Below are 20,179 nucleotides of genomic sequence, written 5' to 3'. Positions count from 1 at the left end.
ACTAATCATAAGATTCCAGTAGCACCCCCAGGTGTGACTACCAAAAATGTCTCCAGACAATTGCATGTCCCTGGAGCTAGGGAGCATAATTGCTCCTGTATGGGAATCACTGCTTTAGATAAAATTTCTCATAGGTATTTGAATACATGGGTCTGGACCCTAGAAGAAATTTCTGTAATAAAGATATGGTTTGAGGGCTTCTGGAGCCTGGCATATAATAGATATTCCATACATATCTGTTAAATCAATGCATATGGCATACAGAATTGAGAGTCTCCAGTCTTTTTTCATCCTTACATGAGTTTCTCAAACTGAAGTACAGTCATTCTTATAAACTGTATCAAAATCTACAGTTTCAACCAAAATTTAGAGCTTAGCTTTTGTTCCCCTTTATTAAAGGCATGTTTTAAATGGTAAAACATGTAGAAATTGGTTATATGAGCAGCAAGTAAAGCCAGACCCAAAAGGAGCTTCAACATTAAGACAGATGAACAAAAACCATGAAGGTCCATGTTAGCCTACATTTCTATGCTGGACACCATGCTCAGTACTTTAATGACATTAACGTATTTGAGCTTCATAACAGCTCTTTAAGGTATTATCCCCATTCATGGATCAGGACCTCGAGGTACAGAAAGGTTAAGACACTTTCCAGGACCACATGGCTAGTAGGGGGCAGAGGCAGTACCCTAGCCCAGACTGTATGGTGTCAAAGCACACTGGTATTAACCACAATGGTATCCTACCACACAGCAACATATATCTGTAGGACCTCAGCCAGGGCCAAACACTCTGAGAATTTTTGTTTAACTAATTGAACTGAATGTAGTGACTCAGTCTAAGAATTCTGGTAAGATTGCAGCATGACTGTTAAATACATCAGAATTTCTTCTAGAATCAGACAGAGAAATAAGCACATATTACATTATACATGACCTTCAGCATCATTTTTTGTATTGTAGAATGTTTAGGATGGTATAATTGGGATAGGGATGAAAGACCACCCATTTATATGTAACTGGTGTATGTACATTCCTGCTTCCTTTTTTTTTTTTTTCCCTGTCAGCAGCAGAGAAGCAAGAGAACTTGATGTTGGTTATATCCTTCAAGGTACAGAGAGACAAGATCCCACAAACAAATAAAGCAAAATAACGATGCTGACAAACAGAATACTGTAATGGGAGGCATGAAATCTGGGTCCCTGGGCTATATCAACAACATTCTTACTTTATAACACTGAGTAAGTCACTCTACCCATCCTTACTTCCATTAGAAACAGGAATAATACCACCTAGCTCTGATGGCCATTCAGAAGAAGCATAATGAAGAGACCCTTTCTCTGTTTTATACTAAAACAAATTATAAGGCAAGAACAATTAAAACCAATACAACAATATATAATTTAATGAAATAAAATAGAAAGCCCACTGAGAGTGACCAAAGCATTTATAAATGTTTATTATGATAAAAGTGGCATTTTCAAATCACTGGGTAAAAATAATTTTTATTTTTTAAAATATATTATAAATATTTAATATGTTTATTATAAATATATATAAAAATATAATATATTTTTATATATATTCAAAAGAAAATGGAGTTGTATTTTCATCCTCACAGCATAATATATAGCACTTGTCAAATGATAAAAGTATTAAAATTGTATATTAAGATTCCAATATTCAATAGCAAACAGCCCTCTATTGAGCCTATACCTACAAGAACATTTGAGAAGCTCACATGTGCAGTTTGAATTGGTTCATTTGAATTGTGAGGTTTGCCTGATCAGTGTAGAGGTCCTTTATAGTGTAGAGGAGTGCAATTACACTCATATCGCATTATCATATTTTATAGATCAGTCCTAAAGAAAGCACCTGCTCAAATTCACTGCATTGTTTCTATCATAATTTGAAATATCTCAAAGACCACAGCTTCCATTCAAGAGATTTTTGTATGAATAAACCTACTGGTGGCAAAGGTAGTTGGCTGTTCAAGGAACTAATGTTTTCTTCTCAACTTCCACTTTAAAGATAAGGAATTGTTTCTTTCAATATCTAGTGCCTCATAACTCATTCATTCATTCCTTTGTTCATGTAATAAACAAACCTTTCGTAGAGACTAAGTGCTCAGTTTTTCACATTGTAGGATGGTTGTGAAGTTTTATGACTATTAATCAATTGTGTCTTTTGATGCTGCAACCATATTGTGTTAAAGGGCACACAGAATGTCCACTACAAGGAAGAAAAGAAGAAATGTCTTCCTTAGCTATTTTTCGTTCCAACCATGCTACTTCACAGAATAATCCTGTTTAGGGAGGTCCTACTGAATATAAAGTGACAGACCATTCAGCAACTGATTGCTTCTGTTACTAGTTTAAGATAAAAACATAATTATTTTCTTTGCTTTTCAAAAGACTTATTTGATGCAGTCATTTTTAAAAGAAAGTATGGTGTTTGGATGTAAACTGACTCTTTGCATTGCCAATAATATATGTAATGGCCATCCGAGATCTGCGACCTCCCTTGACCTCTGGAGAACAAAACATTTCTCATCCCCTTATACACTTTCTTTTTCTTTTGTTTTGAGACAGAGTTTTGCTCTTGTCGCCCAGGCTGGAGTGCAGTAGCGCCATCTTGACTCACTGTAACCTCCACCTCCTGGGTTCAAGCTGTTCTCCTGCCTCAGCCTCCTGAGTAACTGGGATTACAGGCACCTGCCACCATGCCCAGCTAATTTTTGATTATTAACTTACACACTTTCGAAGTTTGTGTCTGTCAGATTTCTTGGGTTCTGATTATGAAACACACACTTTCCTATCAGCCTCCCAACACCTTGGGAGATTATTTCCCTTAATCAACTTCATGAGAAAAGGTTCTGGATTGCTTAAATATCTCATTTACTTGGGCGATTACTATGAATTTTAGCTCATATTTACATCTTCTCATTTACGATATTTTGTAATTCCTAGACTAATATGAGTTCATGAAATTCGACTTTGTATCTTGTCCCAATAATTTACCCATAGAGAAGTTCCATTTATCTCATTTTATTTTACTTTGAAAGTCTCTGTTGCCTAGGCTGAAGTGCAGTGGCATGATCTCGGCTCACTGGAACCTTCACCTCCCGGGTTCAAATGATTCTTGTGCCTCAGCCACTGAGTAGTTGAAATTACAGGCATGAGCTACCACACCTGCTTAATTTTTGTATTTGTAGTAGAAAGGGGTTTTGCTATGTCACCAGGCTGGTCTCAAACTCCTGGCCTCAAGTGATCCACCTCAGCCCCCTAAAGTGCTGGGATTACAGGCATGAGCCACTACACCCGGCCTGAGAAGTTCCATTTAATTGATATTTCCTTTATGGGTATATGCTTAACTGTTTGTGTAACAAATGCTTCCTTATCAGATCTTCTCCTTAAGGTTGTATGTTTTATTACATAAGTATTTGTTTACCAAAGAAAAATTAGAGAAATAAGATAAACAAAAAGATAATAAAACACTCTAGTTCCTCCACTAGCTATAAAATGTATTAGATATTTTATATGTCATTCCAGTTTTTCTCTTTGCATGCATTTTCAAAACGAAGATCATATTTTAGTATATATAGATCTCTTTGATTACTTTAATGCAGAATATCCCATACTATAGAACTACTGTAAGCTATTTAATCTCCTATTTGTGGATATACTGAATATTTCTAGTTTCAAAAATACAAACATTGGTACAATTAACGTATTTATACAATATTTGTGCCCACTTTTACGTATTTTTTCTGTAGGATAAATATCTATTAATTTATTTCTCATTCAAAAATATGAACATTTTAATAGATATTGGCAAATGACCATTAGAAGAGGTTACACCAAATTATTCTCCTTTACCTCTAGCAGTTTATGAGATTGCATGATTCTCTACAACAGCAGTTTTCAAATTCGACTGCTCATTAGTATTACCTAGGGAACGTTTTAAAAATTATCAAGGCCCAAGTTCCTCTCCAGACCAATTAAATAAGCATCTTTGGGAGCGGATCCTGGGCATTACTAGTTTCTAAAAGCTCTCCAAGTGATTCTAATGCAACCAGGGTTAAGAATCACTGTTCTACACCTTCACCACTGATGAAAAATGTTCTATTCAGACTTAGAAATTCAAATTCTAGAAATGTTTCCTAGGGGAACCTTTGCACAAATTGACGTGTGTACAGTGGAGGCCTATGCTTTTGGCAGACAGAAAATACTGCCGAGGAAGTTGAGAACTCTGGCATCAAAACCAAAAAAATGATACATTTGGGACTTGTATTCAAAACTACTATTTACTCTTGCCTGCCTGCCATGTGTGTGACACACTTGTTCAAAAATAGAATTTATATAAGTTTACGAACTTTAGTTGAAGGTATTAGCTAGAGCTTTTAATAAATTATGTGATACCCGAACATGGGAATCTTTTGAGTAACATGAATAGATTTCCATCAACTAAAAAAATCAGTAGATAGTAATTCTGTCAGTGTTAGGAATATGCAGAAGGGCAACTCAACCATTAGACGCAGATTCTTTCTAAAGACGGATGGATGAATGGATATTTATAGAAGTGGTCACAGCAATTTTTAACAGGCGGAACTTTTTTCCAAACACACTCTTACACATAATCCCAAAGCTAAGTTGCTTTGATTGAGAGTAGTGGGAAGCACATAGATCCCACCCACTCAGCCTCCCCTGAGCCTCTGTAGTGCCTTTTGAAGCATTTCTGGGAATCCTAAGACTCCAGGAAAGGCAGATTGAAAACCATGGACCTGGAGTATTCCAATCACATGCTAGAAATAGGTTACAGGTGTGCTGAAGACACTGCTTCCTCAGTGCTCACAGTAGTTGCAGGTGGGAATGGGGCAGCTGGAGTCCTTGAGGCTGATGCCTTTAAGGGGGAACAGATGTGTCTGTTTATCCCATACAAATACTCTTTTTCTGTGTGTGTTAGGACATGACGAAGATGGAAAAGCACTGATCTTGAGTACAAAAATATTGAATATATAGCCACGGCTATAAAGTGATGATCCTGGTGTCCTTGTGTAACTCACAAACTGGTTCTGAAGGCGGTTATAGTGATGGATATAGTAATTATCCTGATTTGATCCTTATACAATGTACACATGCATTGGAACATCATACTGTACCCATAAATATACACAATTATAATGTGTTAATCATAAATATAAAATTAATAGAAACTAGTTCTGAAGGCAATTTCAATGTTTTGAACAATTGCAGCGTAAGTGTATGGCTTTCCAGAAGGCCATTATAAAAGTATTCATGTAGGCCGGGCACGGTGGCTCACTTCTGTAATTCCAGCACTTTGGGAGGCTTTGGTGGGTGGATCACTTAAGGTCAGGAGTTTGAAACCAGGCTGACCAACATGGCAAAACCCCGTTATCTACTAAAAATACAAAAATTAGCTGGGCATGGTGGTGGGCATCTGTAATCCCAACTACTCAGAAGGCCGAGGCAGGAGAATCACTTGAACCCAGGAGGCGGAGGTTGCAGTGAGCCGGAATCATGCCATTGCACTCCAGCCTGGGCCACAGAGCAAGATTCCGTCTCAAAAAAAAAAAAAAAAAAAAGTATTTGATGTTTGTTAAGAAGTGCAATTTAACTCATATCACATTATCATATTTTGTAGAATCAAGATGGTTCTGATAAAAAATTCTTGGTATCCTTAAACCACAATAGCACAGCTACACGTAAAAGCTACATAATAAAGCATGGGCCTAGTGAAGCACACTTTCTCCAGTTCAATTTCCCATTAAAATGACATTTTGTTGTCAACAAGGAGAGGGAATAGCACTCTTTCCTAATTCAAAGCAGAGCACCTGGAAACACATTATTGCTTTCTGCATTACTCTTCTTTCCTGTTCATTGCTAACATACTAGGCATTTTGTTTGTTCCTAACATTTTAGAGCTTTCCACAAAGGACCTAATTGGGCCTTGGGGAGTAGCCAGTCTCTCCCTCCTGCATGGAATATTAACATCTTCTGGAGAAGAAAAATATTTCTATCCAAGTCTTTTATATTTTGCTTTATTTTGGGTATCACAACTTGAGAACAGCCTAGTTTTGTTTGCTAAATGAGTTGTTCAACATATAAAACAAATAGCTGTTCCAGTTTGCAAGTTTCTGGAGTTCTCCTCTCCTTCAGGGAAACCCTAGCAACTACCATTGAGAGGGACATGGCACCTTTAGGAGAGAGGTGGCCACAGCTCCTTTCAGAAGAGCTGCTGACACGAGACAGCACGTTGTCGAGCTGAAAGCAGGTGTCCAGAGATAAGCTAAAATCTTAAAGCAAAATTTCATTGTGCTCTTGAAGACTTTTATCAACTCACAATTAATTATGATACTTCTCTGAAGCTGATTTTATAAAATGACCAACTCTTTAAACTGAAGAAATAGAAACACAATTATGTTATGTTCATAAAACTGTAACTGGAAAGCATTTGTGCTTGTCTCATTAATAAGCCCCATTTTGTTTTGAGCTGTAGTTGTGTGTACATATCACTTGCTAGTCTAGTCACTATGGCTGTTGCCTGAGTGTTGGTCCATAACAGAGTTCAGGGTCTGAACTCTGTAACAGAATGTCAGCACAGCTAAACTTTTCATTCTTGTTTTAAATCTAGTTCCCAAGGTATAAAGTGATACAACTTTTCTAGCTGTCAGTTGGTGATAATTGCAAGGGCCTCCAGATCCCGTGGGAAGGACAGCAATGAGGAGGCATAAACAAAATAGGCAAAGTGACACAGACGTATATATACTCCATTCTCCTCCACCCACTAAGTAATGGGGTCCATCTTCACATACCTACAATTAACCCAATGGAATATAAAGGTGCAATTCCATTGTCACATCCATAATATGTAGTATTACGTAACCTTTAAAATGTTGTTATAAAAATAACAATAAGATGATTTTGTCTATGAGAGTAGCAAAACTTAAAAACAGTGATACCAAGTGTTGGCAAGTATATGAAGAACCAGACATTCATGCTCCACGAGATGAGGCTGGTAAGATTCATTCTGAAGGTCAACTAGGCAATATACATAAATATTTGTAAATATCCATGACAAGAAGAAAAGCAGCCTGACATCTAAGAGTAGCCTGGTCTGCTACTCTATGAATGTCATGTATCAAGACAAAAGCAAGACTACTCTAATGTACTAACACAGAAAATCACTGTCCCAATTATAAAAATGATGAAATACCCTTCCCCCCCCAATCTGGCTAATATTAGTGACTGCTGCTTCTTTACCAATTACAACTTTGGTCTTCCTCACCTATAGAGTAAGATTTATTTAAATACAAAATCATAGAATTACTCATGCTTCCCAAATCCCGTAAGTGTTCATCACCAGGCAATGGATTAAATAACATGTGATACAACCATATAAAAGAATATACGCAGCTGCTAAAAAGGCATGTTGCATGAAAACTACACAATGTTGCTTAGAGCAATAAAGGAGACTTAAATAAGTGGAGAGAGATTTTATTCATGGGTCAGATGATTCAATATTGTTAGATGTCATTCCAAAGAAATGAAAGCCTATGTTCATAAAAACACTTGTACACAAATGCTCATAGCTGCTTTACTTATACTGGCCAAACTCTGAACAGCCCAAATGTCCATCAACAAGTGAATGGATAAATAAACTGTAGTAAAGCCATATGGTGGAATACTACTTGGCAATAAAAAGCAATGAAATAGTGAGACACATGATATGGATGAATCTCAAATAATTACACTAAGTGAAATAAGCCAGATCCTCTCCCGACCAAAGAGTGCATGCTGTATGAATCCATTTATACACAATTACAGAAAATCAAAACAATTCTATTTTGTCAGAAAGTGACCCATGGTTGCCTGGGTTAGGGGCACAGGGAGAGAGAGGAGGGAGGGATTACAAAGGGGCATTAAGAAGTTTTGGGGGAGGCTGGGCATAGTGGCTCACGCCTGTAATCCTGACACTCAGGGAGACCAAGGCGGGTGGATCACTTGAGACCAGGAGTTCAAGACCAGCCTGGCCAACATAGTGAAACCCTGCCTCTACTAAACACACACACACACATACACACACACACACACACACAAAATTAGCCAGATATGGTGGCATGCACCTGTAGTCCCAGCTGCTCAGGAGGCTAAGGTATGAGAATCACTTGAACCTGGGAGGCAGAGGTTGAGTGGGCCGAGACTGCACCACTGTACTCCAGCCTCAGTGACAGAGCAAGACTCTGTCTCAAAAAAAAAAGTAGCTTTGGTGGGTGATGAATATGTTTACAATTTTGATTGTGGTTATGGTTTTATGTGTATATACATTCCAAGACTGATCACACTGTATACTTTTAACATGCAGCTTAATGTATGGCAATTATATTTCTGTCAAGTTATTAGATTAAAAAGCATGTGACAGATCTACATAACACTAAATTGAAAAGATAACTGTTAAGAGGAAAAGGCAAGTCTCAACACTGTATTCCTATTTTTGCAAAAGAATGTGTATATTGTATGAGAATATGCAATAAAGGATTACAACACTATATACCAACCGTTAACATAGAAAAATATTAAGTGATTCAAAAATATGTTGTAGAGGCATATTTATTGACATGCAAAGATGTTTACAGTATACAACTGGGGGGAAGCAAGTTACAAACATTTACAGTATGATCTTGTTTTAGTTTCTTAACTGGCAGAAAATCTCAAAACATATAACTCCATATTTTCACACATAGAAACTTTCACATCAGCTAAGACCAGGGATTATAACTCCCACCATGAGTCTTAGAGAACTCAGCCATAGCCTAAATGTCCTGGGAATGCTTTCTGGTCCATACCAACTTCCAAGAATCACTATCTTGTAGGTTGACACAGCAACCTCTTCTAGCTTTCCTGTTTTGTGTTGTTGAGGCTGCAATTCTGGGTCTAAATTTCTCTAATTAAGTTTATCTTGTAGTGTTAGCTGGTACAAATGCAGAAATGCCCAGGCTTGCCTACTAGTAAAAGATAAAGCCCCTTGGCCTTTCATATGACACACAGGAGAATAAATCATAAATGGTAAAAAAGAAAAAAAATTAAGGTATGATTTCGCAAGGAGGAAAAAAGCAATTACCTTTTAAATTCAGGGTATAAAATGATTTCAGCTCTTTGGGAAATAAAAAATACAAATGGATAGAAAAAGATACAAAGGACACCTAACAAGTTTCCCTTGCTGATGACTCCAAATCTACATCTTACTCATTGAACAAAGTTTTGGGCTCCTACTATTTTCGACACTGCCAGATAAAATCCATCTATTCACCTCAGAATGTTCTCCTGACCTCCAGCCAGATGTAGCCAAATGTCTAATAGACACATGAATTTGAAGGAAGTTAAGAATCGTAACACCTGACATACACATCATCTATTGCAAAATTAAACCATTAAAACCAGTCTCTGAGCTTTGAAGGCCCCCCACCTCAAAATGCCCTTCAGGGGGACTGTAAAGCAGTGTGGTGAGATAGGTTCTGGTGTCAGACAAAACAGCTATGCCACCTGCCTGCTGTGGGAATCTAGGAAAAGGTATTTAACCTAATTCTCATTGGAGGGTACCCAGAATAATGAGTTCTAATAAAAATACAAGTAACTAGCTCACAAGTTCACTATGAGAAGAGGAAAAAAACTTGTAAAATATGGTGCCAACACAGTGTTTGACATAGAATAGGCACTCACAAAATGTTTCCTGCCTTCTCTTTTGTGAGATAACTTTTATGTAAATGAAACAGCCTAACAATTTAAGAGTTATGAATGTAGTAGCAAAATTAAAATTGAACAAATAATACATTTTGTCTGAGATTCTGAGTCATTTCTGTGTTGTGGAATGAGTATCTGATACAGCTGGAAGAGGAGAAAAATAGTAGTTTATCTTACATTAAATATCCTATAGCAACCCCTGCCTCCTTTATGTAGAGTGCGCACATTCGGCCATGAGTGTGCACGTGCACACACAGAGACACACACACACACACACACACACACACACACACACTCTCTCTCTCTCTCTCTCTAGGTACTGTTATCTTTGTGTATGTGTATGCCTTACTTCTGTAACTGGATTACAAACTCAAGGATATTTTCTTTTTTGCCATTTTAAGCCACAGATGTATCTAAGCAGATACTAATGAAAAAGTTAGCTTACTTAAAACAAACTGGTTCGCTATCTTAAGTAAAATGTTAAAAATATGCCAATCTAGACAAGATAAAAATCAAACATTTTCAGCCCAAGGTATAATATTCATTTGATACCGCCAAAATAGTCTAGCTCAAACCTAGAGCCTGTCACAGGTGACTTTGTGTTAAAGATGCAGTGTATAATGTGTACACTGTAATGTACAGCCTGCTAGAGTTTGGCGATGGCTCAAAACATTCTATCTCTGGCTCATTTTACATTGTTTCAATAATCCCTTTAACTTCCCTGAAAATGGCCATGAGTGTACTATAACTCAAGTGATCAACAACTACAATTGAGCCTTTTCTGATATGCTCCTTTATGTTAATAAATATGGCCACACCACTAACAAGATTGGCTTTTGCCTCTTTCTGGTTAAAGATGAGTTTTAATGCTGCCAATGCCTTCATATTGATCATGTCTCTGGCTGCAGTTGGATTTTCAGACATATTTAAAAGTAGTTTCAAAACAAGATTCTGGTTTTGCAATTTCCTGAGGACAGCAAATGGAAAAGCTCTGAAAAGTAATTGGCAACAATGTAGTGATGGACAAAATCAGTAGTCAGTTGTCCTAGTATCTTTAATCCAGATTGCTGTCCGGGTGAGTTCAAAGGAAATGACACAGTTTCTTTACACATATGCTTAACATGTAATTCAATTTTGCGTTGTCTTTCATCACCAGAAGGAGGATTCAGAGTAATTACAGTCTTTTTTCTCATTTCAGGGGAAGGAAAACTGAGCAAGCTTTCAATAAGTGTCACTACACCCACTTCGTTAATAAACTCTTGGGCAAACGGGTGAACATTATGGACACCCATTGCAATCCGTGCTATTTTATGAATAAGAGGATCAGTAGTTGACTTAAGTAAGCTAACAAGTTTTTCAAATTCCTCAGAATCCATATAGCATTCCATTTTGCAAGGACAAGCAAATGGCTTAATCCCATTTACCTCCCTGATCCTGATTTGACGTCTAATCTCATCTATGGTCTGGATGCAGGGGTCAGAATCAAAACGACACTCAGGGATAGGCTGTGAGCATGAGCGAGTGTTCCTAGAAGGGCGATAAGCTGTTGCCCCAGGCAAAGAACAGGCATTTTCTTCAGCTGAAGCCAGAACAATATATGAAGGAGGGCTTGCCTCAGATGGTGCCTGGGATCTAAATCCTAACACTGCTGGAGTTACAGCAGGGACGTTGGGCCAGATAGTTACCTCAGACCAGTCCTTGGGCCTATTTTTTTCATTAATTTCATACACAGGCTGAGGCTTAACTATCCTGCTCACGGGTTTAGGATTAGGGTCAAAACTGGTATCATCTCCTTCCCAAAACCAGTTCCCAATAACATTCTCTTCCTCCTCCTCCTCCTCAGCCCCTGACCTGGGTTTGCAATCGGCCCCAGCCGCAGGCTCCAACTCCTCAGCACAGACCTGGGCACCAATTTCAGGTTTATCATTCTTAGTGCTGGAACTATTACCTGCCTCTTCTCCATTCCAGAACCAGGAATTGATAGTGGCCTCTTCCCCAGCCCAGAACCAGGCATCAATACCAGCCTCATTTTTACATGTGGAGCTGGTGGACTCATTCCCAGCCTTGGGACTGAAATCTCCCATGGCTCTGCCCAGAGTCTTAGGCTCTGACAGAGATCCTTCCTTCACCTCAGCAACAACCTTGTTCTTAGACACTGCCTTCATCTCTGCTACTGCATCTGTCTTAGACCCTGTCTTGGCTTTGGCTTTGGCCCTGGTCTTGGCTACAGGCCTAACAACACTAGTAGCCTCCCTCTCTGCTCCAGCTTTAGCTTGTGTAACAGGCTTTTTTTCAGTTTTGGCCTGGGCTCTTGTCTTATTCTTAGTCCCAGTCATGGTTGAAGCCCAGTTATATGGCCCTGTCCAGTCTTGGCCTTGGTTCTCAATGTGTCCTAGGTCGAAGTCTTAACCCTCTTTCACTGGGTAATGGAAAAACTTAGTAGCAAGAGTTAGAGTCAACTGTCAGTTCTGCAGTCACAAAGTTCTCTTTCCAAACATATAGCCTCTGTCAATGATACAGAGGGCAGAGGCACGCTCGGGCTGGGGGAGAATGATTGTTCCCAAGTGCAGACCTGCTGAAGGTGATGGTCTTCCAACAATCCAAAGCCACTACAGCCACCAGTGGAGATGGACCTGAGGTTGAAGAAAGAAACTGGCTTTGAGTCTTGTCCAACTGTGCTTCTCTATGCAAACAGCCACACAGAAGGACATAGAGTAGAAATGAATTGTGTAGAAGTGAATTAATAAAAAACTCTGCTGCTTCATTTTATACCTTGCACACTGCCACTAATGCTCAACAATGTCCTGCCCAAGCACTGTCATTCTTTTACTCTAAATCAAACAGGAACAAAGATGGCAGGTAAGCTTGCTGAGAGTGAGAAAGGCTAAAGGAGTGCCCAGTCTCTTTGGACCCATGCTAGTAGGTCCACCACTAAAATACATACCACTAGACCTCATAGATGTATTCAGGCAGCACTCACACCAACCTGCACTGATCTAGTGCAATTTTTCCTCCTTTCCTGTTTCCAGTGTTGATATGCCCTACAGTTAACTCATGGGCAGGCCTATGGACAAAAATACAGGTGGGATTGGAATTCTGAGTATTTGGTTGACAGACCTACACTCTAATCTCTAAACTCAATTTCTGCCTTCCCAAATCTAGGGCTTTGGTTATATAACACTTCTGGCCTCCTAGTACTCCTCGTGGCTTCTCTTCCCATTTCCTGCCCCAGTATCTACCAGTTACCTCATCAGCATAATCCTGGCTCACCCCACCCCATCACTTGTACACAAATGTGAGGTCAGAAGTGACTAGAAAGCTGGAAGACAGTGGCTCCAAGATATCATCTGGTCTAACCCACTTGGCAACAGCCTCTCCATAACCCCAATCAACAGGGGTGTTCACACATAAACCTACCTTGAATCCAAATGAACAGTTTTTGTTCTCTTTCTTAATTAACTTCCAAGTGAACAGCTACATACAGATCTCTACAGGAACCTAGAAAGGAACAGACCTAAGGATAGAAAGGAAGGCAGAGGAAAGAAAACAGAAGAGACTAAGATGATCTAATGCCCATAACAAGGGTTATAACATATGCTTTTGAATATTCAAGGCTATGTTAAATGTCTCCCACCTGTCTGCTCCTCCTCAATGATTCCCTAATCACCCCAAGACCTGCAGCCTGATTACACCTCCTGCCAACTTTGAAGTCAGTCATTTTCCCAACAGAAGTTATACCTCCTTTCCTGAAAAAAAAAAAATGAGGTGCAGAAATAGGTAGTGGAACACAGGCAATCGTACTTATGAGGCAGGCAGGGAAGATAATGGAGACTGTTATTTTAATATCATCTGTGCATGTCCCTCCCCTTCCCCATGCATACCTAGATCCTACTTTATTCACCACCCATGTCAGCCTGCTCATACAGCAGGGGTTCTCAGGAGATGCTATCCTTCCCACCAAAGAGTCCTCTAGCTAGAGAAGAGTCACACCCTACAAAAAGAAGGCGAGCAACTAGCAAAAAAATAACCCCAAGAGACTATGTTAACAATGGTAGAAAAATAGCAGGTTAATGGACAGATTCCCAGAATTCGGATTCTAACACCTCCTTTTTGAGAATCAGAAACTAAGTAAATGAAGTCTCCTAACTCTCATAGCTCCTCAGATATCCACCATCAGAAATGCCATGAATTCTTCTGTGGGACTATTTCTGTACCAAAATGAGACGGTCTGTGAGGAATGGCTGGAGATGGAGTTTTGGTTTCCAGAACCAGAAATTGAAGAAGCAGATTGACTTCAAATATTCTAAATTGACCCTTCAAAAAGATTTCCCCTCTACTTGGAACCCTCATTCTCACGCATCATTACATTACTTAAAGTGCATCAGCATGTTGAGAAAACAGATCCTGAACAAGAAAGGTGGAAAAATACTACCCTGTTATTTACATGGACCACTGTTGTGAAATTCGACCAAGTCCACACCCTATCTATTTGTTTGCACAAAACTGGGTGTGGGGATCTAAATATGTAAGGCAATAAAACAGTGCGGTATTAAAAGGCGGATAAACATTTCATTTTAGTGTCTTCATAATCCACCCACTCAAAGTTCTAGTTTTGGAGAACCCACCAGACCTACCCCGCAGACAGGAGACTTTGACAACCACCTGGAGCCTGTGGGAAGGGACAGCACCCAGGAAAAGGGTCCCACAGGCCCCTTTCCGGAATCAGGGCCCGGAGTAGTGAATGCGGCCCACCTCTCGCGGGCTGGGCACAGAGCTGGGACACCGGCCCCCACCAGCCTTCCCAGGCGCCCACTACAATGGCTCCCGCTCCGCCATTTCTCCCGAAGGAGCCTCCCCCACAGCCCTTTCCGGGCACAGACCGTCGAGGGCGGAGCGCCGGCGCCTGCAAAGCTGGTTGGGAAGCTGTCAGAGCGGTTCTCCTCCAGACGATCTAACGGTGCCTCTCAAGCCAGCCCCTCAGCCTTTGGCCTGGCCTGGCCCAGCCCTCACCGGTCACCGCCTCCCATCGCCAGGGGTCTCGGGCACTGCGCACCTCTCTCCGGCGCCCGGCTCCGACCGGATCGTCTCCTCCTTGCCAGGCTGTCAGGGTCGGCGGGGCAGGCTGCCAGCCGGTCCACCCTGGCGGACCACCCCAATCTCACGCACCCCCACTTGCCTTGAGCGGCCCAGGGCCCAGGTCGTCGACCTCCCTCTCCTCTCCTCAGCTCTCCTCTGGCGGCTCCTCACTTGGATTCTCACCGCTTTCCCCGCGATCCGAATGGAAAAGACGAGTCCCGCCCCCTACGCCTCTGCACCAAACTGGGCAGGGGCTGCGCAGGATGCGAGAAGAACCGCTCGCCGCGAGGGTGTCGGGAAGGGGAGCGGAGGGATACGGCGCGAAGTGCTCGACGACCCCCTCCCCCGGCCCACCTTAGTTCCGACCCCGAGGCGGGCGGGGCCACGACGAGCCCCAGCCTGGGCCTGCGGGTTGGCACCAGGGTGCCTCAGGAGGCCCCCGCGGACCCTAACGTGGCGACCACCACCACATTTCTGACGTTGCTGTAATATATGGGACCGGCGGGCGGCCGGGGGCCCGGGCAAGGGACCGGATCAGGAGGTTGGGAAGAGCCGCGCTGGAGGGAGCAGCGGATGGATACCAAACCTCCTCTTAGTGTGTCTGCACCCAAGACCCAACTCCCCAACCAGGGACGCTGGGTGTCTGCCCCCTCCCTCTCCCCAGCCCTCTCACCCTCCTTCCTGGATGTTAATGGGAGAGGGGGTGTCAGCACTGCAGTGTGGGAGGGGAGAGGCGATTTCAGGCCAGAAAGGCCTGGGCCTCTAGGGTGGTCCTCTTGTGCGTTTATTTCCCAGCTTCGTGGAGCCACTCAGGGGAGGAAGGTACACCTGCTCTTAAGTGAATTCTGGGGCAGGGGTCTCCCATCAAGGCCTCACCACTGCCCCTCTTCTAAAAGAAGGTAGACCTAGACTTCTGACTCTAGGAAACCAACCACTGGTCTGTACAGACTCATTTCTTTCTGCCACAACGGTTTTTGTCATTTCAAATGGTGGCTCACGTTGGCATTGCGCCGTCCCCACAGTTGCCCCCCAAAGAGGGCCTTTCCCTGTCAGGACCCGCAGGAGGTCATAACAGCCCTCTCTCTTTGATGGCACCACGTAGGGATGGTCTTGGCGCCTCTCCACTGTTCTGTCAGGAGAGGGGACCGCTATTCGCGCACTTCCTCAAGGCAAATCCCAGATCCCAGCTGAGCTCCTCAGCTCCTCCTTTTGGCCCAGACCTGCATCCTGCCTAATGCATGCATGTGCCCTTTTCTTCTGAACATGTACCTTTTTTTACTCTCCCAAGTGGTGGGGAATTTGTTAGACTGGAAGTTGCCTGAATGAAAGTACCCTCTTGGTATTGTTCACCACTGTATTCTCAGCACATTGTAGACGGTATAGTCAGTCAAGGGTTGAAGGAGGTGAGGGGCTACTGAGTCATGACAATTCCATGTTACCTTCTGTGGGCTGCAGATCAATGCTAATTCGTAAGTGTGTCTTTATCTTTGTTGCCTGTAACCCCAGGGCTTAGCCCAGAGTATGCCACCCGCAGCTGCTCTTGTATGGTTTTTCAGTGTTGGAAGGGAGCAAGAGAGGAAGACAGATTGTGAAGCAACTCCTGAAGCACACACATATTAGAAATAGTACCAACACCTACATTTTAAAATATAGAGCACAAAGAGGCAGAAAAATATAATCATTTTTCCTGGTCATTTGTATTCCCTTTGTGGATGCCTCAATCTGACACACCAATATATGTGACTTAGGAGATATTAGTCATACTAAGAGAGACAGGAGTTTCAATTGGATGTCACACTACTTTTTGATGAATCACTTTACGATATGATTCTTAACATTTGTGTGTTCTTATTAGCTTTGTCCTTTAAGCTTAATAGCATTAAAACTTTAACACATTATCTTAAATATGAAGGACATAGGCCTGCAGATTCTGATGTGTTTTCTTTCTCCAGTATAATGCTTTAATATATGCAAGAATATTAAAATGCATAATTTCTTTTAAGCAATTAAGCAATTAATTGTAAATAATGTAAATGAAACCACCTTTACAAAAAATTATAACAATGAGAAAATTAGGGCAGTGAAGGAGATCTGATCTGGCTAACACCTGTCTTGCCTTTGGCCTTCAAGTTGCCCTTAATTATTCCTGGGCGTATAAGCTAACTTTGGGAGACATTTACTTTACAGTTTAAATGATAATAGCCATTCCCCAAAAAGTAACCAACTGTCTTTGTAAAGCTAATAAGAAACCACCAGGCTAGGAGGATGGAGCAGCCTGAGTCCTGCTAAGGTGTAGACATAAAGGATTGACAGCCATTATTCCGAGGTTACAAGATATGCAGCTTCCCCAATTATTTCTGCAGATAACATCACTATCGTAGAACCTAAGATTGGCCTTTCGAGGTATCTTTTCAGATTTCTTGCATGTCTGGCTCCACCTTGACCCACCAACTGCTCCTGAGGCCCCATCCAGAAGTGACTCAGCACATAGGAGGACCATTTCCCACACCCCTATGATTGCACCCCCAACCAATCAGCACCAACAACCCATTGCCTAGCCACTCCCATGCCCCCAAACTACCTTTGTAAAACCGTAGCCCCCAAATTCTTCAGGAGATTGAGTTAAGACAGGACTCCATCTCCCATTTGGTGTGGCCAGCACCGCATCAATTAAACTCTTTCTTTATTGCAATGCCGTGGTCTCCTTGAATTAATTTTGTTTGTGCAGCTGGCAGGAAGAACCCATCGCATGGTTACATAAATGATCATCAATAGTGAAAGGATTAAACTAAGTATGATAAATTTATTTTATAAAGTACTATTTTACCCTACTATGATATCAAAAAGAAGTGGCTCTCTATATACCAAAATGGAAATAACTCAAAATACAAAGTGAAAATGCAAGTTGTACAATAATACATATGGTTTATGGAAAGTGTGCATTATAAGTATATAACTATTGTGAAAGGAAAATCTCAGCATCCTAAAATCGCTGAGTCAAAGGGAAAAGTCAAGCTGGGAACTGCTTAGGGCAAATCTGCCTCCCATTCTATTCCTCAAAAAGATAGTTACTAAGATAAAAAAAAAAAAAAAAAAAAGCTACATACATCCCGCACCATTTATCCACAAGGAAATTCCTTGTGGACAAAGGACAGACAGAGCTCAAAGTCACCCCTCTGCTCACTGATATAAATGCATATCTGATTGCCTCCTTTGCAGAGGCTAATCAGAAACTCAAAAGAATACAATCATTTGTCTCTTATCTACCATTGACCTGGAAGCCCTCTCCCCTCCTGGAGGTGTCCTGCCTTTCTGGACAGAACCCATGTGCATCTTACATGTATTAATTGATGTCTCACTGCCCCGACCACAATGGGCACATGTTATCAAGACCTCCTGAGGCTGTGTCACAGAAGCATCCCTAACCTTGACAAAATAAACTTCCTCAACTGACTGAGACCTGTCTCAGATGTTTGGGGTATATATTTTGGTAACCACAAAGGGATTCTGAGTGGAGGTACCCCTGACCTTGACGAATCTCCTACGGGTGCTTGGTACCAGCTTGGTTTATGGCTGAAACCAATAGGACAACTTGCAGAGGCCTGGAAGCCCCTCCCCAGAGAATCCCTGATCTCCCAAAATTTGGACGAGAACTAAAGTTTAGTTTGCTGTACAACTCCTTTATTTTTTTGGAGTTTTACTTGCTTCCAACAAGGAAGGCAGGGTCTGCAAAATATCTCAAGTAGTGATCTTAGGTTTTTCAACAGTGATGTTATTCCCAGGAGCAATTTGGGGAGGTTCAGACTCGCAGCTGGAGGCTGTATGGCCCCTAAACCATAATTTTTAATCTTGTAGCTAATTTGTTAGCCCTACGAAGGCAGACTGGTCCCCAGGCAAGAAGGCCTCCCACACCCCGCCCCCGACTGGAAAGGGCTATTATCAATTTTGTTTCAGAGTTAAACTATAACTAAATTCATTCCCAAGGTTAGTTTGGCCTAAACCCAGGAATGAACAAGGACAGCTTAAAGTTTAGAAGCAAGATGGAGTTGGTTAGGTCTGATCTCTTTCACTGTCATAATTTCATTAGCTATAATTTTTGCAAAGGTGGTTTCATTAGCACACTGAGATGGACAAGAATGATGAAGGCAATAGCAAGCATGCCTTCATTTATTCCTTCTCCAATGCCCTTTCTTTCTATAAATTCTAACCTATATTATTGTACCTTTTCCCTGAAGAACTTCTTTTTAACATCTCCTGCAGGTCACGTCTGCTGGTGATGAATATCCTCAGTTCTTGTTTGTCTGAGAAATTATTTCTCCTTCATGTTTAAGGATAATTTTACTGATCACAGAGGTCTAGGTTGGTAGTATTTCTTTCAATATTTTAAATATTACAGCCCACTCTCTTCTTTACTTGCATGATTTCTGCACTGTAATTCTTATCCTTGTTCCTCTATAGGTAAGGGATTTGGGGGTTTTTTTGTTTTTTGTTTTTTGTTTTTTCAGTATTTTCTCTTTGTCTTTCTTCAGTTTGGATATGATATGCCTATGTTACAGGTAGTTAGACAGGCATGATTGGGGCAGAAGAGGGCTCTACCCCCACCCTACTAGGACTGTCAGAAGATGATTTAGCAATTATCGCATTGCCTCTCTAAAATGGAAAAATTGGCAGTTAGTGCTATGGAGAGGCCATTTCCTAATGGCCCACACCTATTGCACTAAAGTGTTAACTGAATGCAGGCACAAGGGTGAAACAACTTCCCAGGCATATGCATTAAGAGACAAAATAGCAGAGTATGACCTTCTGGGAGCACTCCACTGGAAAAGGAAAGAAAGCCTCAGATGGGCATGCATACAACTTTCTAAATACACTGTGCATGCTCACTTCCTAAGGGTAAGGAGGGCACCTCGCATGCGGGCAGCCCACACTAATGGAAGCATCATGGGAAAGGGGCCAGCCTGTAAAGTCCTAGGATCCAGATTAAACAGTGCACTTGTCCTTCAAGTCGCCCGCTTGGGTCTCTTTCAAGCATGCTTTCCTTTCTTTCCTGTTCTAAAGTCTTTTAAAATAAACTTCCACTCTTGCTCGGAAACTTGCCTTGGTCTCTTTTTCTGCCTTATGCCCCTCAGTCAAATTCTTTCTTCTGAGGAGGCAAGAATTGAGGCTGCTGCAGACCCATACAGTTTCACCAATGGTAACTCAGACACTTGTCACCCTTAACATATTAGGTACCATGAGACTCGGTTATTTGCCACCGGTAACATATTGGCCATGTGACTCAGATGTTAAGAGGTATCTATGCCTTGCCTTCTTTGGTTGGAGGCATCTGACCCCTGTGTGTAG

At 41.4% G+C, this 20,179-nt stretch overlaps 2 protein-coding genes across 2 annotated transcripts in view; both read right to left on the bottom strand.

The window, feature by feature from the left end:
* Window positions 1-20,179, bottom strand: part of LOC117077919 (ras-related protein Rab-40A-like) — a 214,764-nt gene that overhangs the window by 166,858 nt on the left and 27,727 nt on the right. The window lies entirely within an intron of this gene.
* BHLHB9 (basic helix-loop-helix family member b9) overlaps window positions 7,501-20,179 on the bottom strand; it is a 40,374-nt gene continuing 27,695 nt past the window's right edge. Inside the window, 4 exon segments of the mRNA XM_033201475.1 lie at window positions 7,501-10,713; window positions 10,716-12,393; window positions 13,178-13,274; window positions 13,395-13,506. Of these exon segments, the coding sequence (XP_033057366.1) occupies window positions 10,451-10,713; window positions 10,716-12,096 (1,644 nt within the window). The 5' untranslated portion in view covers window positions 12,097-12,393; window positions 13,178-13,274; window positions 13,395-13,506 and the 3' untranslated portion in view covers window positions 7,501-10,450.

The sequence above is a fragment of the Trachypithecus francoisi genome, unplaced genomic scaffold (genome assembly GCF_009764315.1).
Source record: "Trachypithecus francoisi isolate TF-2019V2 unplaced genomic scaffold, Tfra_2.0 Lachesis_group6, whole genome shotgun sequence".
Taxonomy (NCBI): Eukaryota; Metazoa; Chordata; class Mammalia; order Primates; family Cercopithecidae; genus Trachypithecus; species Trachypithecus francoisi.
Note: the sequence above shows the minus strand (reverse complement) of the source record. Positions and strands in the feature narration are given on the sequence as shown.